Below are 17,111 nucleotides of genomic sequence, written 5' to 3'. Positions count from 1 at the left end.
ATTTGTTCATAGTAACCACTGTCATTAACCACCTACCACCTACTGTACATCAGACATCATGTTCTGTTTTGTACACGTGATCTGATTTATCCATCACAAGAGTCCTGTCATAAGCACTATCATCGCCCTCAGCTTTAGATGTATAAACTGTATAAGAAGACACTGAATAACTTGCTGCAGGTTAGAAAGCTTAACAAGGGGGCTGGGGAGGTGGCTCAGCAGGTGAGGGCTGCTGTCAAGCCTAAGGGCCTGAGTTTAATATCTGGGCCTCACGTGAAGGAAGGCGAGAAATGACTCCAGCAAGTATTTCATGACCAGTGAATAAGATAGAACAAAAAGAATGTAAAAATAAGCTGAGAAAAAAAAAAGCAAAAATGAGCACCAAAATTCCAACTGGAGCTCAGAGTTGCGTGGTTCTTAAGTGTATATCCATTTCACTGCTCCGATGCTCTCATTCAACCCCCCTTTCAGCCCAGTTACTGCACCCCAGGACTCCCTCAGTAAAGCTGGTGATGTCCTTGTCTGCAGAGGCAGAGGGGAAGCCCCTGTCTTCTGCCCACTTGCTCAGCTATGGTGAAACTGAAGCTAGAAGCCCAAATCAAAGAGAGGGTTGCAAGTCAGTCAGCCACAGTGATTCTAGCTGGGTGACCTTGCGCTGTTACTTACATCTTTGAGCTCTAATCCTTTAAAATGGGGGTGACGTTACTAGCTTATCTGAAGTTGGAGGACCAAGTAAGGCAACACGGGCTAAGCATTGAGCACATGAATGTGTATCACTACTCAGATACATGTTCTGCCCCTGCCTCAGAGGTTTCAATTCCAACAGGTTTTGAAATCTTGATATTTCTGTCTTGGTCTCAAGTGCTGAGATTATAGGTATGTACCACCATGTCTGGCTTTACCTTTTGTTTGTTTAGTTGGTTGTTTTTATAGTGCAGGGCCTTATACGTGCTTGGCATGTGCTCATCCATTGAGCTACATCCCCAACCTTGAGTCTAGGCCTTCTTTGTTTTGTTTTGTTTTTCAAGACATGGTCTCTCTGTGTAGCCCTGTCTGTCCTGGAACTCTTTCTGTAGACCAGGACCAGGCTAGTCTTAAACTCACATCCACCTGCCTCTGCCTCCCAAGTGTTTGGATTAAAGGTATGTACCACCACTTACGGCTGGGCCTTTTCATCTTTAATATATTCCCTGGTGGTTCTGATGCACAGCCAGGTTGAGGGGAATCCACGAACAAGGTATATATCCCAGCCACAGAGGGGAAGGGATCATGAGTCCCTCTCCAAGAGCACCCCTCACGCCCGCCCCTCTCCAAGAGCACCCCTCACTCCCACCCAACTCCAGTTTCGTGTAGCTACTTTTCTCCCAGCTCCTCCACACTGGCATGCAAGAGTTCTCAAACCAAGGACTCACTGCTTTAGCAGTGAGTCACAGCCCTTGCAGTTCCAAAGAGCCTGCCTTTCTAGCTGCCTGGGAACCCAGTCTGGGCTGGGAAACAGGATGCCATGGTCTGCTCTAGATTAGTTCCCCTTTGACTCACTAGTAGTAAAAGGCTAGTCAGTCTCCAAGCCCCAGTTTGCTCACACTCAGTGGATAGTTGAAGAAAGCAGACTTGCCCATCGGAACTCTGCTTAGGATTGTGTCTCTGGTCCTTGACAACCAAAGCAGGAAGAGGGCCCTGGGTAGGAGGAAAAACGAATGTGGAACATCCTTGCATAACTCTGGTTTTCCATTCCTATCTCATTTGATTCTCACAACGACGGGGAATAAGACTCGCCGTCTACTCTGACATCCCCCGTGCCATCCACTCTCTGACCTGGCCTTTGTCCCTCTGTGATTTCCTATCACTGCCTCTCTGGTCTGCACGCCACTCTCTGCCTGCATCAAGGTTGCTTCCATAGCCTCCTCTTGGCACTGCTGATGTGACCCGGAGTGCTCTGTCACAGACACGGGCCTGTTTACCTGTTGCCTTTTCAGATAAGATTTTGTTAATCCAGCAGCAGATCTAAGGTGTGAGTACGGGCACCAGAGCCCATCTTCTGGCACAGCGTTTGAACGCTCATCTTAGTGCTCATTCACTCCCCAGCATCTGAAAGGTGTTACATGGATGCTTATGGACGAAGCCAGCCAATGAGGCCACCCCAGGATGAATTATGATTGTTTTGTTTTTGAGACCAATCCTCATATAGTCCAGATTGGACTAAAATTCAACATATAGATGAGGATGACCTTGAACTAACTCCTGATCCTCTTCCCTCAACCTTACAGGTGCTGGGGTCACAGGTGTGTATCTCTGTGCTCAGGGATTTGCTTTTGTTGTTGTTGGTGTTGGTGGTGGTGTTGGTGGTGGTGGTTTTTCTTTTTTGCCTCTTTTGAGGAGCTGAAGCTCAAACCCAGGGCTTTGCACATGCTAGGTAAATTCTCCACCACTGAGTTGCATTTCCATTCTGTAATTTTGTCTTACTGTGCTCAGTCTTCTAGTCCCAGGCTTCTGGGAAGGGAAGTGACTATCTCAAGTCCATTTCAGGTCTTTCGTCTTCTTTTCTCCAAGCCCTTCCTTGTAAAACCTGACACACAGATCTGGATAGGGTGAGGCTCCTGGGTGTGATGAAAGCCTGGAGTTGCCCCAGTGAGGTTGAGCTGACGTGGGGGTGAGGCGGAAGGACCCAGCATAGGAAGGAAGAAGCAGGCTAGGACAGGAGAGCAGGGTGTGAGGTGGGAGGGAGAAGGGGAGTGACTTGGTCATGTGTCAGGAAATGTTTCCCTCCACCCTTCCCTGGGGAGAACCCTGACCCTTTGATGGCTTTGGTTTTAAGAAGGCAGTCAGACACCTGCTGGAGGAGGTGAAGGTGTGGTTGGGGTGGTGGCCATCTGCCAAGGTCTTAGACCTGATACTGAGCACCCAGAGGAATACCAAGGTGGCTTTTTGCCAAATAGGTGAGAAGTAAGCTTCCGTCTGAAACCCATTTGTCTACGCGTAGATCCTGGCACCTGGTCAGACTGGATGTCTAAGGAAGGGAGAGAAAAGGGTGTCTAAGGAAAAGGAGTAACCAAGGTTAAGTGTCCAGTGGTGACAACAGCAATTTACCCAGAGCTTGTACCATTTCTGCTTTATGTGTGCTTCCTCCTCAGTCCTCAGAAAGCGCTCTACAAAGCTGCCCTTGTTAGTGTTACTACTGTTATTCCCATTTGGGATATGTAGAAACTGGGGCTCAGTAGAATCAAGTATCTTAGGGGCTAGAGACATGGCTCAGCAGTTAAGAACACTGGATGCTTCTCCAGAGAATCCAGGTTTGTTTACCTATGTCCACACAGGGTCTAACAACCATCTGTAACCCCAGTCCCAGGGAATCTGATGTCCTCTTCTGACCTCTGTGGGCACCAGGCAGGTATGTAGTACATAGACATATATGTAGGCAGATACCCATATGCATAAAATAAAACAAAATAGCTTCCTCCCTATGATATAAAATCAATTATGTTGTTCAAGATCACACATAAGTAGCAATCTAAGTCTGTAGACACAGCACTGCACTGTGGAAACCTAGACCCAGGAGTGTATCCGGAAAATTAAGAGGGGATGAGCCAGATTGACCCCTGCAAAGGTGGGGGTGGGGTGGGGATAAAGAATGGGTTAGACAGTGTATAAATAGCAGGCCTGTTTTTATCCCTACACATGGCTGAATCAGGCAAGTGCTCTGTCTGGCACAATTTGAGGGCTCTGAATGCCAACCCAGCCCTGTGTCAAACTCCCTACCCAGCACGTCCCTGGGAGCTGAAATACTTACTGAGGGAATCGTAAATACGCCAGTTGAAAGGGAAACATCAATCTGGCACGGTTTGCACATACTCATCTAGGTTAGCTGGTTGGGTCCTTTGAGAGTAGAGCTTATGTTTGAGAGAGTGGTCTTAATATCCAAGAGTATGAGGCTTGTCCCATAATCTGTGTCTTTCTGATCGCAAAAGCCTGGGAATTGTGTTGCATAGTTCAGAAATCCTAAAGTAGATTATGTCCCCTCGGGGAAAGCAGTGGAAGCCACTCCTAACTTCCTTTGCTGTTGCTGGATTGGCATCAAATGACCGCAACTTCAGATCTGGTCACTTTGCCCTCAGGAGACTAGCTGGCATTCGTATATTTAATTTTTAAACGATAAACGAAATATTATTTACTGCTGGCTGCGTCGGTAGGCTTCTGAATGCAGATACCTAGAATGGAACAGGGACTTGTCAAAAGATGCAGGGACGCAGGCCGGGAACAGCTCTCAGCTCAGCCTTCACTAGGCTGCTCCCGGCGTTGGAGTAAAGGTAGGATCCGGGCTTCGCCACCTGCTGGTCATTCGCCCTACACCCACACTCCGGCCGCGGCTGCTCTGGCCTGGTCCCAAATATGTGAGCGCCTCCGGGTCCTCCCGCCGCGACTGCCTAGACCGGGGCAGCGCCCGCGGCCCGGCCCGGCGCGGGAGGGGGAGGGGAGGAGAGGGGGCGGGGCCGGGTGGGGCGGGGCTTCCACTGCTTTTTCCAGGAGCCTTATTCCCGGCCGCGCGCTGCCAGAGAGAGCTCAGTCGGCCCCGGGAGCTGCACGCGGTACGTGACTGGTCGGCCTGACGGGCGTACAAGGGCTGGGAGGACGAGCGGACCGACTCCGAACAGACAGACGTACCGCGGCCGCAGGGCTCCTCGGCAGGATCGCACTCAGAAGCGGGCAGACCTTGCCCGGTGGAATCTCGCTGCCCTCCGCCGCCTGGCCCCGGTGCAGGCGTCCAGCTGCCGCTGCATCCAAAGTGATCGCTGCCCTCGCCCGTCTCCGCCAGGCTCCGGACCATGAAGCTGCTGCCGTCGGTGATGTTGAAGCTCTTTCTGGCCGCAGGTAAGAGGGCAGCTGATGTCTCCGAGGTCGGGAGTGGGGTGGGGGCACGGTGCGGGGCCGATGCGTTGCCTCCCACCTCCTCCCCTAGCGGACCACTTGGTGGGGCCCGTGCGCCCTAGAGAGCGGGCGTGGACCTCGATAGCGTGGTGGTGCGGGGTCTAGGCGGTGGGTCTGATGCGGCCTCCTCTCTTCCCTTGCCCAGTGTTGTCCGCATTGGTGACCGGTGAGAGTCTGGAGCGGCTTCGGAGAGGTCTGGCGGCGGCAACCAGCAACCCCGACTCTCCCGCTGGATCCACAAACCAGCTGCTACCCACGGGAGACGGTCGTGCTCAGGAAGTCCAGGACTTGGGAGAGACAGATCCGGACCTTTTCAGAGGTGGGTATGGAGGTCGCCTAACCTTAAATGCTGTTTGCAGCTGAAGAATGCACAGGCCTGAGATTTATGCAGTTGCCCCCACCCCACCTCTTGAGGGGATGTTCAAAGAAAAGCTCCTGGCCTAATTGGAGTTGGGTTTCTTCTGCAATATAGTGCTATCTTTGGTCTCATCTGGTGTGGGTTCTTACTTCTATATACTTTGGAGCAAACTGAAAGAGGCAGGTTGTCGTCGGAGGTAAGCTAGATGCTAGGAGAAAGGCATGGTTGAGATGCTTTTTCTAGAGTTTCTTATTTTTAGGGGTGGGGTGTTTCAGGACAGGGCTTCTCTGTGTAGCTTGGCTGTCCTGGAACTCGCTTTTTGGATCAGGCTGGTCACGAACTCAAAGAGATTTTCCTGCCTCTGTCTTCAGTGTGCTGAGATTAAAGACATGCACTCACCACTCCCCTGTGCTTCCGCTAGAGTATCTATGCAAAAAAGGGGTGTGTGTGCAAGTCCTGCCTAGTGTATATATGTGGTGGTTATATATAAAAAGAGATAAAAGATGAGAGCCTGGAAAGGGTGCAGTGTTGGTCTCCTTCCACCTTTCTCCAGGCTAGGAAAGAGAGGGCAGCGAGGAACTCTTGGCTTAGGTAAATGAGGCTAGTAGCCCTGCAGTCTCTAGGAGGCTGTCTTGAAATGCTGTGGGTCTGAAACTTGTAGACTTCCTGCCCACGGGAATCTCTAAGGAGACTCCCAGAGTTATGTGTGATTCTGTAGCCTGTATCTGTGACTGAACACAGGGACTGGGCAGAGTCCAGAACCCAATGGCCTCCCTGCCTCTAGCCACTTACAGTGATTCTCAGAGGTGGAGCCAGCCCTGAGCCCTGTGGCCCCGGAATGACCATATTTGGTCGGAAGGAGACACACCTGTTCAGCTCCACCTGCTGCTCTGCCACCTCGCTCCCTCCACGCCCAAGGCTTCCTGAGGTGCTGGCTCTGCTTTGCACAAGAGTCTGCTCCAAAACTGAGGCTGGGGTCCCACATTTCATCCTCTCCACAGTGGACCCTTGGGGCCACCCATGTCCTCAGCAGTCTGGATTCTCCTGGCTCTCTCTTAGGCTGGGTAGGGCTGGGCTGGGCAGTGACTCAGCCCCCACCCACATGGCTGCTCCTCATACCTCTGCCAACCTGACTCACTGCTCCCTCTCCTCAGCAGGAGCCTAACTTGTCAATCTTCTTATTCTCTCTGCTTGCTTTGGGTCCTCCTGCTCTGCTTTCCCTGGAGACCCAATAACTGGCTTTCTCTGGCCATTTACATCACTCTCTGAACTCTAAAGAAGCCTGGAACAGGACTAGAGACCACAGTTCTGACCGCAATCCTGCACTGCCCCGGGACAAGTCCCTCCCTTCTGGGGATGCTATGGTTTTCATCTTGAAAGTGCCCTGGCATTGTTGAAGTCTCATTTGTCTTGAGGATTCTGTGTCCCTAGTCTTAACTTAATCCTGTTCACCTTTCTGCCAGACACAGCTGTAGCTGTGAACAGTGAGCACCTTGTAACTGTGGGGTTCAGGGATGGGACAGGCTGGCACCAGAGTCCTGGGCTAATGGCCTGTTCCAGGTGGATGTGAGGTGGTTCTCCCCCAGACTCTGCAGTATGGAAAGAAGAGGGGGGGTATCATAGTCCAGTTCCTTCTGCATGGTTTCTTGTACATATTGTAACCTCCCTCCCTATCCCAGGTATAAATAAGACATTTGGGAATAAATCTAAATGGATATTTGAAAAGGGTCTTTTCAATCAGGAATGGCCCATTTGCTGTTTCAGAGCTAGGTCTGCACCAAACATTCCCTGCTGCGAATGGGAGCTCCTGTGAAGGCCTCTAAAGCTAGGCTCTAGACGCTCCTATTTTAGAAGCTTTATACCCCCAAACAACCAAGTTCCTTACCCCAAAGCCATCTTTGTCTGTGACACTATCTTCCTGCAAGTGGGTCACAGAGCACGGTATCAGGAAATGAGGCTGACTGAAGGCTAAAATAGAACCAAGTAGATGTGGGGGAGTCGCAGATGGGGTAGAAAGTGGGCAGGTTGCGAGCGTGAGGCTGGTAGCTTTGCTCAGTGAACCACAGTTTCTCTGGCTTTCTTAGAAGGAGGCTCTTCTTCCTTGGAACCCAACCCAACTTCTGTTTCCTCCCAAAGCTTCCTCTTTCTGGTAGTTCTTAAAGAGCTTTCCTAGGTCTCTGACTCTAGGTGGGATCAAATAGTGTGTGCATCCTCATTGGTTGGGGGGGTACCCGTCTGTAATTTCCATGTTTCAGACGCTGGGATGGGAGGAATGGGGGTTTGAGGTCAGCCTGGCTTAGATATGAAGATACGTTTTCAACAGGACACAGTTGAGAGGCTTAACTGGGTACCTTTCTTCCTGCAGTTGCTTTCTCCTCCAAGCCTCAAGCTCTAGCCACGCCAAGCAAAGAAAAGAATGGGAAAAAAAAGAAGAAAGGCAAGGGATTAGGAAAGAAGAGAGACCCGTGTCTTAGGAAATATAAGGACTTCTGCATCCACGGGGAATGTAAATACGTAAAGGATCTCCGGGCTCCATCGTGCAAGTAAGTGGCCCATCCCAGAACCAATCTCATCATCGCTCTGCCAGCCACAGGCTCTCTTTGTCACTGTTCCTTGAATTCATAATTTCACCCAGCTTCTTTTCAACCCCTGGGAGGAAGTTCAAAGGAAGGGACACATTTTTAGTCAGCGGAAGTCCCCGCTACCACCAAAGAGGATGAAATTTCCTGTGGCATGGGTTTGTGACGCTCCTCAATCCTTCAGGACATTTCCTCGTGCACACCCATAACTGAGCGCGTGTCCAGGAGAGCTGACACTGGTGAAGGAGGGCCTTCACTCTGGCCTTAGGAAACATGGCTGAGTCGGTTCCTAGAAGGAGTGCAGCTGATGTAGGTGCCTGAAGTCACATGCTGTGCAGGCGTGTGTACTCAAGTGTGTGCGTGCATGCAAATGAGTAGATGCGGGCTGATTCTAATGTGTGGCAGGACTATACAGAGAGGAACCGTCGTGTAGAATGAGTTGAAACCCCTACTCTTTACTTTTTCACCCAGACAGGACAGAGGACATGGGAGACACAGGATATTGATCTTGTCTAGAAGAGTGGGCTAGAGAGTGGTTTTCTTTGTGCAGAATTCACAGGACCCTAACTTGGTTTGCAGCATCACCGTCAAGAGTGTGGGTGGAGGGGTCATGGGTTCGTTGTTCTCTCATAGAACAAACCCAGCAAGCAGCCACCTTGGCAGCCCCTCAGGGATTATACCTGATCTCTGCAGGTATAATGTACCCCACATCAGACCACTTTCCATATCTTCCAAGAGACATAGACTCTTGGAGCCCTGTGACCCTTCCTAGGAGACCCTGGACAGTCCAGGATGTTGTTGTGTGTACTCTGTCTTCCATCCTGTATGGCATCTCTTCCACCTGTGACTGGCAAGGGTCTTTTGGCTTTGAAAGCATCCTTGTCCCATCTAATCCTACACAGCAGATCTGTCCTGTATTTAGCAGCTGACAGACAGACCCATTGCTTCCCACCTTCCCAGTCAGTGTGTCCTTTCCTGTGACACCCTGGGCGAGAGCTGGGTGTATTGGAGAGGCAGGATCTCCGTCTGCTCCTTCCCAGTGTCCTGGGACAGGACAGGAAATGTTTGTCTTACATGTGTAAGATGGCATCATTAGCTCAGAGAGGAGAAAGTGACTCTGAGGGCAGTCGAGATGGACTAGAGCCAGGGGTCTGTCTAGCCACATTGGCTCAGGGTGTTTGTGGTTCAGAGTGTTTTTGGCAAATGGATGTGCAGGCCTTCCATTGATCAGCTGAGAAGCAGGACTCCCCTGACCTTCTAAGCTCAGAGAACTCAAAAAGCTTGTGTCAGGCCACCTTCCCAGTGGCTCTAGGGATAGTGATGATAATCACATTGGTATTATTTCTTCGAGGTCTTCATTGTTTGCCTTTATGTCAAGTTCAGCCCAGCAGGCATGATGAGCACTTATGTGGTGCTGTACACTGTCTGAAGGGATGAAAACAGATGGTCTTTTGGGATTTCCAAAAGCCATCTTTGCTGGGAGGGAAGGCAGAACTTTCTCTCTCTACTTGAAAAATGAGGAAGCCACAGAGAGTGAGTAGGAAGTTATTTGCATGAGATCAACATCTAAATAAATTCATGGGGAGAAGATAGGGTCTCGCTCCTATTCCAGCATGCTTTTCATGCTCCCAGGCTGCACTGGGTGTTGGCTTTCTTCCTCTGTCCCTGTCCTTATGGAGCTGAACAGGATTTTATGGAGGACAGCTGTTGTCCTAGAAACACCTATTAGGATTTTACTAGTCTCAGGGCACAGTAAGTGACCAGAAGACTTTCTGTCAGCTTCCCAGGCACACTTCATAGGGTGGGTTCTCTGACAACAGAGATCCTGGTTTGGGGCAATGGGACATCTGTGCACCTACATCTGTGTCCCTTTTTGTGGCTTCTCCTCTACTTTAGACCCAGAAACTGCCAGCGAGGGTGTGTCCTGGCTGCTGTGGTGAACTTGAGGCTAATAGCTGGCTTCCTCAACCAGCCTCTGACAGCCACCACGAACAGGAAAACCCTTCTGTGTCACCAGCCAAAAGTTTCCCTCAAAGAGCAATTTTCTTGGACTTCTGACTGGCTGCTGACCCAGAGATTGGCTGCAAAGTTTCCTGTGGCTGGAAACCTGGGGGTAGTTGGTTCGGGAAGGACCGAGCTAGAAGAGAGACAGACCTGGAGCCACACTGTTCTCATTGCTTGCGTGCAGAGGCCCCCTTCTCTTGACTTCGTCCGGCTTGAGCATCCCATTCCTTGAGATGCAGCCTTTTCCCTCTGCTTTGATTGTGTAACTCACCGAAGTGGGGCCTGGGCTGGTCGTGATGCTCCAGTGAGGTAGGCTTTTATTACCTCTGGTTTCGACACATGGAAACTAAAGTCTAGGAAAGAAGAGTGACTTACCCAAGATCACCAGTCTGAAACTCATTTATCATGCTCTCCTCTATCAAATGATGCTTCCTCCAACGTCAGGGGTAGATGTGAAAATATGCTAGACCGTGTAGACGAGATCTCTGGACCCTGGAAGGAACTCCTGTTCTAAAGTGGGTCACAGACAGAGAGAGGAGAAACGTGTCCTAGTTTGATGGATGTGTGTGTGTTGGCTTGGGGCAAGACACATGATCTTGCCCTGCATCCAGGGATGTGTGGAATGTACTCAGCCCGCCTCCTCCCCTGGGGAAGCCAGGCTTTGAAGGGAGGGAGAAGTGGGTAATATTAGCACATTTACATTATTATCCTTTTGACTCAGGACAGAGGTGGTAGAAGGATTATATAACTGAATTGCAGGACTCTGAGGCCAAGTTTTATTTCTATCATCTGAGTAACTACCTGTGGGGTTTGAATGATGGTTTGGAAGTGCAAAACAGAAGCTTCCTTCCCCAGGAATAGCGTAGTTGGGAACTCATCCAGACTGCTAGGTTTAATCCAGGCTCTACTACTCACTAACTCTGTAACTTGGGCATGTTATTTAGGAGAGGGTAAGCCTTGGCTCCTTCAGCTTGAAAATGGGGATGACAGCTTCTGCTTCACAGGTGGTTTGACCTTAAATGTTCAACGAAATCAAAGGCCCTGAGTTCAGGCCTCAGCACCAAAGATCAAATAATATAATACCTGTGAAGCCGTTAGTGCAGCATGCTTGGTCACAGCAGGCCTTTATTACTTTCTATTTATTCATAAAGCTGTGGATAATAAACAATAACAGCAATATGGCCAGCGGACAGGTCCGATAGCTCAGAACCTACCAGATAGGTTTTCTTAGGTTACCTGGTCCCTCGCAGTGGGAGTGCATAGAATCATAGTGGCTTCTAATCTTGGCCTTGCTGCTTCCTAGTTATGAGACTTGACCGATTACTTAATCTCTTTGACCCCTTATCTCTGTGAACACATGATTTTCCAGGGCCACTCCCGGGAGCTTCCTTTAGGTCCTGGCAGGGTAGGGATGTATTTTTCCCCATTCTGACTCAAGAGTTAGACACGCTGGAAAGGCTAGGTAAAGAAGATGTTCTGTCCTTTGTTGGCCTGACCTACCTTTATGCTGCTCCCTACCCAGGAGTAGGTGCAGATAGTCCTAAGTGGGGACAGGGATATGCAGTGCTACCCAGCCCTACCCCTCCCAGGGCCCTGCCATCGGGAAGGAGGGCTCCATCCAGGCTCGGAGGCTCCAGGTGCACCACCTCCTCCAGAGGAGATGCAGTTCAGAGTAGAGGGCCACTGGGTCCTTGGTGCCGCCTTCAGCAGCTGCTGGCCTGAGATCCCCAGCTGGTGGGTGAGCAGTTGTGGAGGGAGTCGGCAAAGTTAGAGTCCATGCCCATGCCGCTGCCCTGCTACATGACCTTGGGAAGAGATGCCACCTTTCTGTAGCATGGGGCTCCCACCGACATCAAAGGATCTCAGGGGTGCTCAAAGGAAGGGATGTGAATGTGTTTCTTCAGCAGTCTTCCTAAGAGCTTCAAGGAAATGCTTTGTGTTCCAAGAGGCGGCTGTCACGTGATGTGTTTCTTGAGCAAGGAGAAGAGCCAAGGGATTGTTTCTGACATTCTTTCACACTGCGACAGGGTGGCTGGGCAGGAAGATGTTATCTCAGTCTGTTTGTTTTGTCCCCTGATGGAGGAGGCCCAAGAGTCCAGCATTCAGAGGCCAAAGGCTGTAGCTTAGCTCCCAGGTTGGGAGCTAGGAGTTAAATGAAGGAAATGAGAAAAATGATTCCTGGCACAGGGACAGGGCCTATTAATAGGCTGAGCAGCAGCGGGGAGGGAGTGCATGTTGGATGCATCGATGGGCAAGGCTGGGTTTATTTCTGGGTCAGAATGTAGAAGGGCCTCTCTAGAGGGAGTGATGCTGAATCCCCTCAGCTCAGTCCGTCAGCCATGACGCTCAAGTCCTCTTAAGTGGCTTAAGCAAAACACCTTAGTACAGATGTCATAGATTAGACCCATGTGGAATACAGATGTCATAGATTAGACCCGTGTGGAATACAGATGTCATAGATTAGACCCGTGTGGAATACAGATGTCATAGATTAGACCCGTGTGGAATACAGATGTCATAGATTAGACCCGTGTGGAATACAGATGTCATAGATTAGACCCGTGTGGAATACAGATGTCATAGATTAGACCCGTGTGGAATACAGATGTCATAGATTAGACCCGTGTGGAATACAGATGTCATAGATTAGACCCGTGTGGAATACAGATGTCATAGATTAGACCCGTGTGGAATACAGATGTCATAGATTAGACCCGTGTGGAATACAGATGTCATAGATTAGACCCGTGTGGAATACAGATGTCATAGATTAGACCCGTGTGGAATACAGATGTCATAGATTAGACCCGTGTGGAATACAGATGTCATAGATTAGACCCATGTGGAATACATCTAAACGGAGACCGTCAGCTCCTCCCTTGCTTTTTCCCTGCCTGAAGCAGGACTCCGGGAATGAGGGGGGGTGGAGAGAGAGGAAGAGAGGGTGCATACACTGTTAACTTTGTCTTCTTCTTGTTATTCTAGGTGCCACCCAGGTTACCATGGAGAGAGGTGTCATGGGCTGACCCTGCCGGTGGAGAATCGCTTAATAACCTATGACCACACTACAGTCTTGGCTGTGGTGGCTGTGGTGCTGTCATCTGTCTGTCTGCTTGTCATAGTGGGACTTCTCATGTTTAGGTGAGTGTTTGGGGCCCGTGAGGGCTAGTTCTGCAAACCGCTCGCTTCTCTCTCCTCCTAGGACTTAGGCCTACAGCCTCTTCTCATACTCCTCGGCTTGTTACTATATATTTCCCAGAAACTATTTTGTCTGAAACAGTGTGAAGCCGGTCTGTAGAGCCTGAGGTACCTATTGCTAGGCCATACAGGTTCTGTTCCTCTGTTCCTCACGGGGTTCATTTCCTAACTCTGTGACCTGGTGACTCACCCGTGGAGACACATCTTAAATATTTCTTTCTCCTGGCATTAGGGTGTGGTTTGGTAGTAAAGACAAGGATTATATTATTGGTGATAATCTTTCAGGGATTGTACTCTTGTGAGGATGTTTGGATGACCAAATAATATTAAAATAAAGAAAGTCAGGGAAGACAGGTGTGTACTGCTAAGATGCCAGCCTGGGCTATATAGGAAATGCATGCATAGATATATACGTAAATATAGAAATGTTCTGCTGGTAGAGACAGGAATCCCTTGGAAAAGCTAGGTTTTGGCCAAAGACCAATGAGTTGCCATACCCTCTGGGCTTTTTCAAGAAACGGAGAACCGGAGTTCGAGGCCAGCCTGGTCTACAAGAGCTAGTTCCAGGACAGGCTCTAAAAAAGCTGCAGAGAAACCCTGTCTCGAAAAACCAGAAAAAGAAAAAAGAAAAAAAAAAAAAAAGAAACGGAGAACCGCCGGGCGGTGGTGGCACACGCCTTTAATCCCAGCACTTGGGAGGCAGAGGCAGGCGGATCTCTGTGAGTTCAAGACCAGCCTGGTCTACAAGAGCTAGCTCCAGGACAGGCTCTAAAGCTGCAGAGAAACCCTGTCTCGAAAAACCAAAAAAAAAAAAAAAAAGAAAAGAAAAGAAACGGAGAACCATCATGGGAGCTCCTTCTGAGGGCTGGCTGTGGGGCCTGCACTTTGTTATCTGCTCACAGCCTTTATCTTCCTTAGGTACCATAGGCGAGGAGGTTATGATGTGGAAAATGAAGAGAAAGTGAAGTTGGGCATGACTAATTCCCACTGAGAAGGACCCGTGCTCAAGGTAATGGTCCACTCTTTTCCCTGGGCAGCATAGAGAGGCCAAGGCATGGGTGGGTCTTGGGGAGGTTTCAGTGAGTGCTGAATTCTTTCGATTGGGGGTTGCAGGAGGCAGTACTACCGTGGAGAAGTCAGAGTTGTGATACAGAATGGTCTTCAGAAACTTGGTGAGGCATCTCCAGTTAGGTTACAAGGTTGCAGTGCCCTCAGCTCCCCTTCTGAATGTTCTTTGCATCTCATAAGGTTGGACCCAGCTTTAAATACCTCCCTCCCTCTTGTGTTTCAGGAACCTTCAGAGGACGGCTACCTCTGAGACAGGGGTTCATTACAAGTTCTGCCGAGGAGAAAGACTTCACAAACAGCCGCGAAGACTTCTTCATTCCCAGTTGCTACCCTGACTGGGCCTCCCAAAATTGCTCTGCAAAAATATCAGAGCCTCCAAGTGCCAAACAGACTGTGCCCACTGGGATCCCGATCAGAACAGTGGAAGCAGGAGAGCCCTCCAGGCTTTTCTGACTCTCCCTCACTGAACCCACTGGCTTGTTTAAACACTTAGCTTCTGGATTAAAATGCCAGCTAGACTCCATATGCTCCAGGATTTTTGACTGAAAAAAAAGGAGAGGAAGGAGGAATGATTTATGGACTGGAAGAAAGCGACAGGATTGAGAAGCTGTATGTTCAAGTAGCCCCAAGGGATCTGCTGTTTGGACCCTCCAGCACGCTGGATTTGATGAGCTAACTGTGAAATACCACAAGCCCAAGAACTCTGAATTTTGGGACTTCTACCCAGAGGGGAGAAATAACAACTATTTTTTTTTGTTATTTGTTTGTAAAATGCCTCTTAAATTATATATTTATTTTATTCTATGTATGTTAATTTATTTAGTTTTTAACAATCTAACAATAATATTTCAAGTGCCTAGACTGTTACTTTGGCAATGTCCTGGCCCACCTCTTTGCAGCTCTACCATCTGGCTCAGTGTGCCACGCTCCCGTGTGCTCTGTAACCCATCTGTCGTAATTTATTGTCTGTCTACATTTCAAAAGATATCCCAGGAGCAGAGTATCGGGGGGAGTTGTGTATGGTCAGAGTGCAGGAATTGATTTGGGCAGAGCCACTCTGTGAGTTGGACTTCCGTCTTGCCTTTTGTCTACTGTTCGTGTTTTGCAAGCCCAAGGTGCTGATGTCGATGTGTAATAGATATTGGTGTTTACCTGTGTCCTCTCAGAAGACGTTGGGCGTCCAGGCCTTCAGTTTCCTGGCCCCTTTTCCTCCATCACCCTTTCCGATCCCCAATTGTGTCAAGTCATTTCCCTTCCTTCTGCCGTTCTTCTGGTGCTAGTCCATGCAGAGGCTGGAGGGCAGAGGACAGTTTGGAGAAGATAGTAGGAAAGAAAAAGGCTGAGGAGGAGCAGGGAATGTTGGAGTTGACTATTCTAGGTAATTGATTACCTATCAGTTGCTACAGAGAGCACTGGTGGTAGGGAAGGTTTTGGGTAAGAAAACTCTACAGTCTCACCAAAACTATAATACTGTTATGGTCCCCATGGAAGTTTCTGGTGCCATTTATGAACTGTTACAACTTATATTTCCAAAACCTGGTTCATATTTATACTTTGTGATCCAAATAAAGATAACCCTTACTCCATGATCTGCTTAATTTTGTTGTTGTTGTTTTGTACAGGGTATCACAGTGGAGCCCTGTCTGTCTGCCTTGGAACCCTCCATGTAGACCAGGCTGGCCTTGAACCCAGATCTGTCTGCCTTTGCCTCCTGAGTGCTAGAGGTAAAGGCTTGCACCACCGCACTGGGCTTGCTTGTTTTGTTTTTATGTGTGTGAAAATCAGAGGTTGACTTTGGATATCTTTCATGTTTGTTCTCCTTTATTATTTATTAGTTTCTTTTTTTTATAACAAAACCTTACTACATAGCCCTGGCTGGCTTAGAACTCAGAAATCTACCTGTCTCTGCCTCCTTCATGATGAGTTTAAAGGCATGTAGGCCTTTAGCGCCTAGCTTGCTCTTCCTTTTTTGAGACAAGAAAGAGTCTCTCATTGGACCCGGAGCTCATCAGTTCAGTTCAGCTAGGCCCATCAATTCATTTCGGCTAGGCTAGTGGGTCAATGAGCTTCAGGAATTCTCCTGCGTCTGCCTCTTCCGCCAAGGGTCTGGGATTACAGACACACATCGGTGTATTGGTTTGTATAAGGACCCTGGGGATACAAACTAAGATCCTTGTGTTTGCATATTAAACACTTTACTGACGGAGCCATTTCCCCTTCTCTAGTCTGCTTGTTTTAACTGGGAATTTGTTTAACATGGGAGTTGTCTAAGCTGTCTCAGCATCAGGAATATTTATGAATTCTATTCTCACTATGTACACCTCCAGGCTGGGGGTACTATTGTTATCTCATTTTTCTAAAAGAGGAAACTGAGTCTCGGGTTGTAGAACTTGCCTAAGACGACACTGTGAGCTGGGACTGGTTACTGTGTTCTAACGCTTACTACTTATCACACAAGAAAGACTAGAACTTTGGTATAGGACGTTTGGCTGGCTGGACTTACATGTGTTTAATTGTCAGGTCCTAGACTCGGGATTTAATTGTGTACCATACACGCAAGCATCTGTGACTCCTGGAAAGAACAAGATGTCTTTGCCTCTGCTATCCTGCCCCACAGCCAATCCACCAGCAGCTTCTGTCTGCTATGCTTTTTGAATGTATGTATGTAACCACCGTTCCTAGCATCACCCAGTCCAACACCCCATCCCCCCAAACCTAAACTCTGGGAGGAATCCTGCCTTCCTAGTTCCACCTTGTTTCTTCACCGGAATGATCTTTTATTTAAAACATAACTCAGAACTGGGAGAGGTAGCTCTGTAGTAGAACCCACGCTTTGCAGACAAGAAGTCCAATGTTGGAGTCCCCACATATGACCCACACATAAACAGATCTTGTCTACTCTGCAGGCCTTCCCTGAGCAACCCATCATACACAAAACATTCTTCAATATACCGTCCTCTCCTTAGAGGGATTTATGTTCC

General features: G+C 49.0%; 1 protein-coding gene across 1 annotated transcript; it reads left to right on the top strand.

Annotated features, from left to right (window-relative positions):
• Nucleotides 1-4,561: 4,561 nt before the first annotated feature.
• Nucleotides 4,562-15,283, top strand: Hbegf (heparin binding EGF like growth factor). Its single transcript, XM_038331079.1, has 6 exons — nucleotides 4,562-4,866; nucleotides 5,069-5,242; nucleotides 7,647-7,824; nucleotides 12,850-13,005; nucleotides 13,981-14,071; nucleotides 14,354-15,283. The coding sequence occupies exons 1-5, from the start codon at nucleotides 4,821-4,823 to the stop codon at nucleotides 14,051-14,053; spliced, it is 627 nt and encodes a 208-aa protein (XP_038187007.1). The 5' UTR covers nucleotides 4,562-4,820; the 3' UTR covers nucleotides 14,054-14,071; nucleotides 14,354-15,283.
• The last annotated feature ends 1,828 nt before the right edge of the window (nucleotides 15,284-17,111 follow it).

The sequence above is a fragment of the Arvicola amphibius genome, chromosome 5, assembly GCF_903992535.2.
Source record: "Arvicola amphibius chromosome 5, mArvAmp1.2, whole genome shotgun sequence".
Classification (NCBI taxonomy): domain Eukaryota; kingdom Metazoa; phylum Chordata; class Mammalia; order Rodentia; family Cricetidae; genus Arvicola; species Arvicola amphibius.
This window is presented reverse-complemented; position numbering and strand designations above follow the sequence as displayed.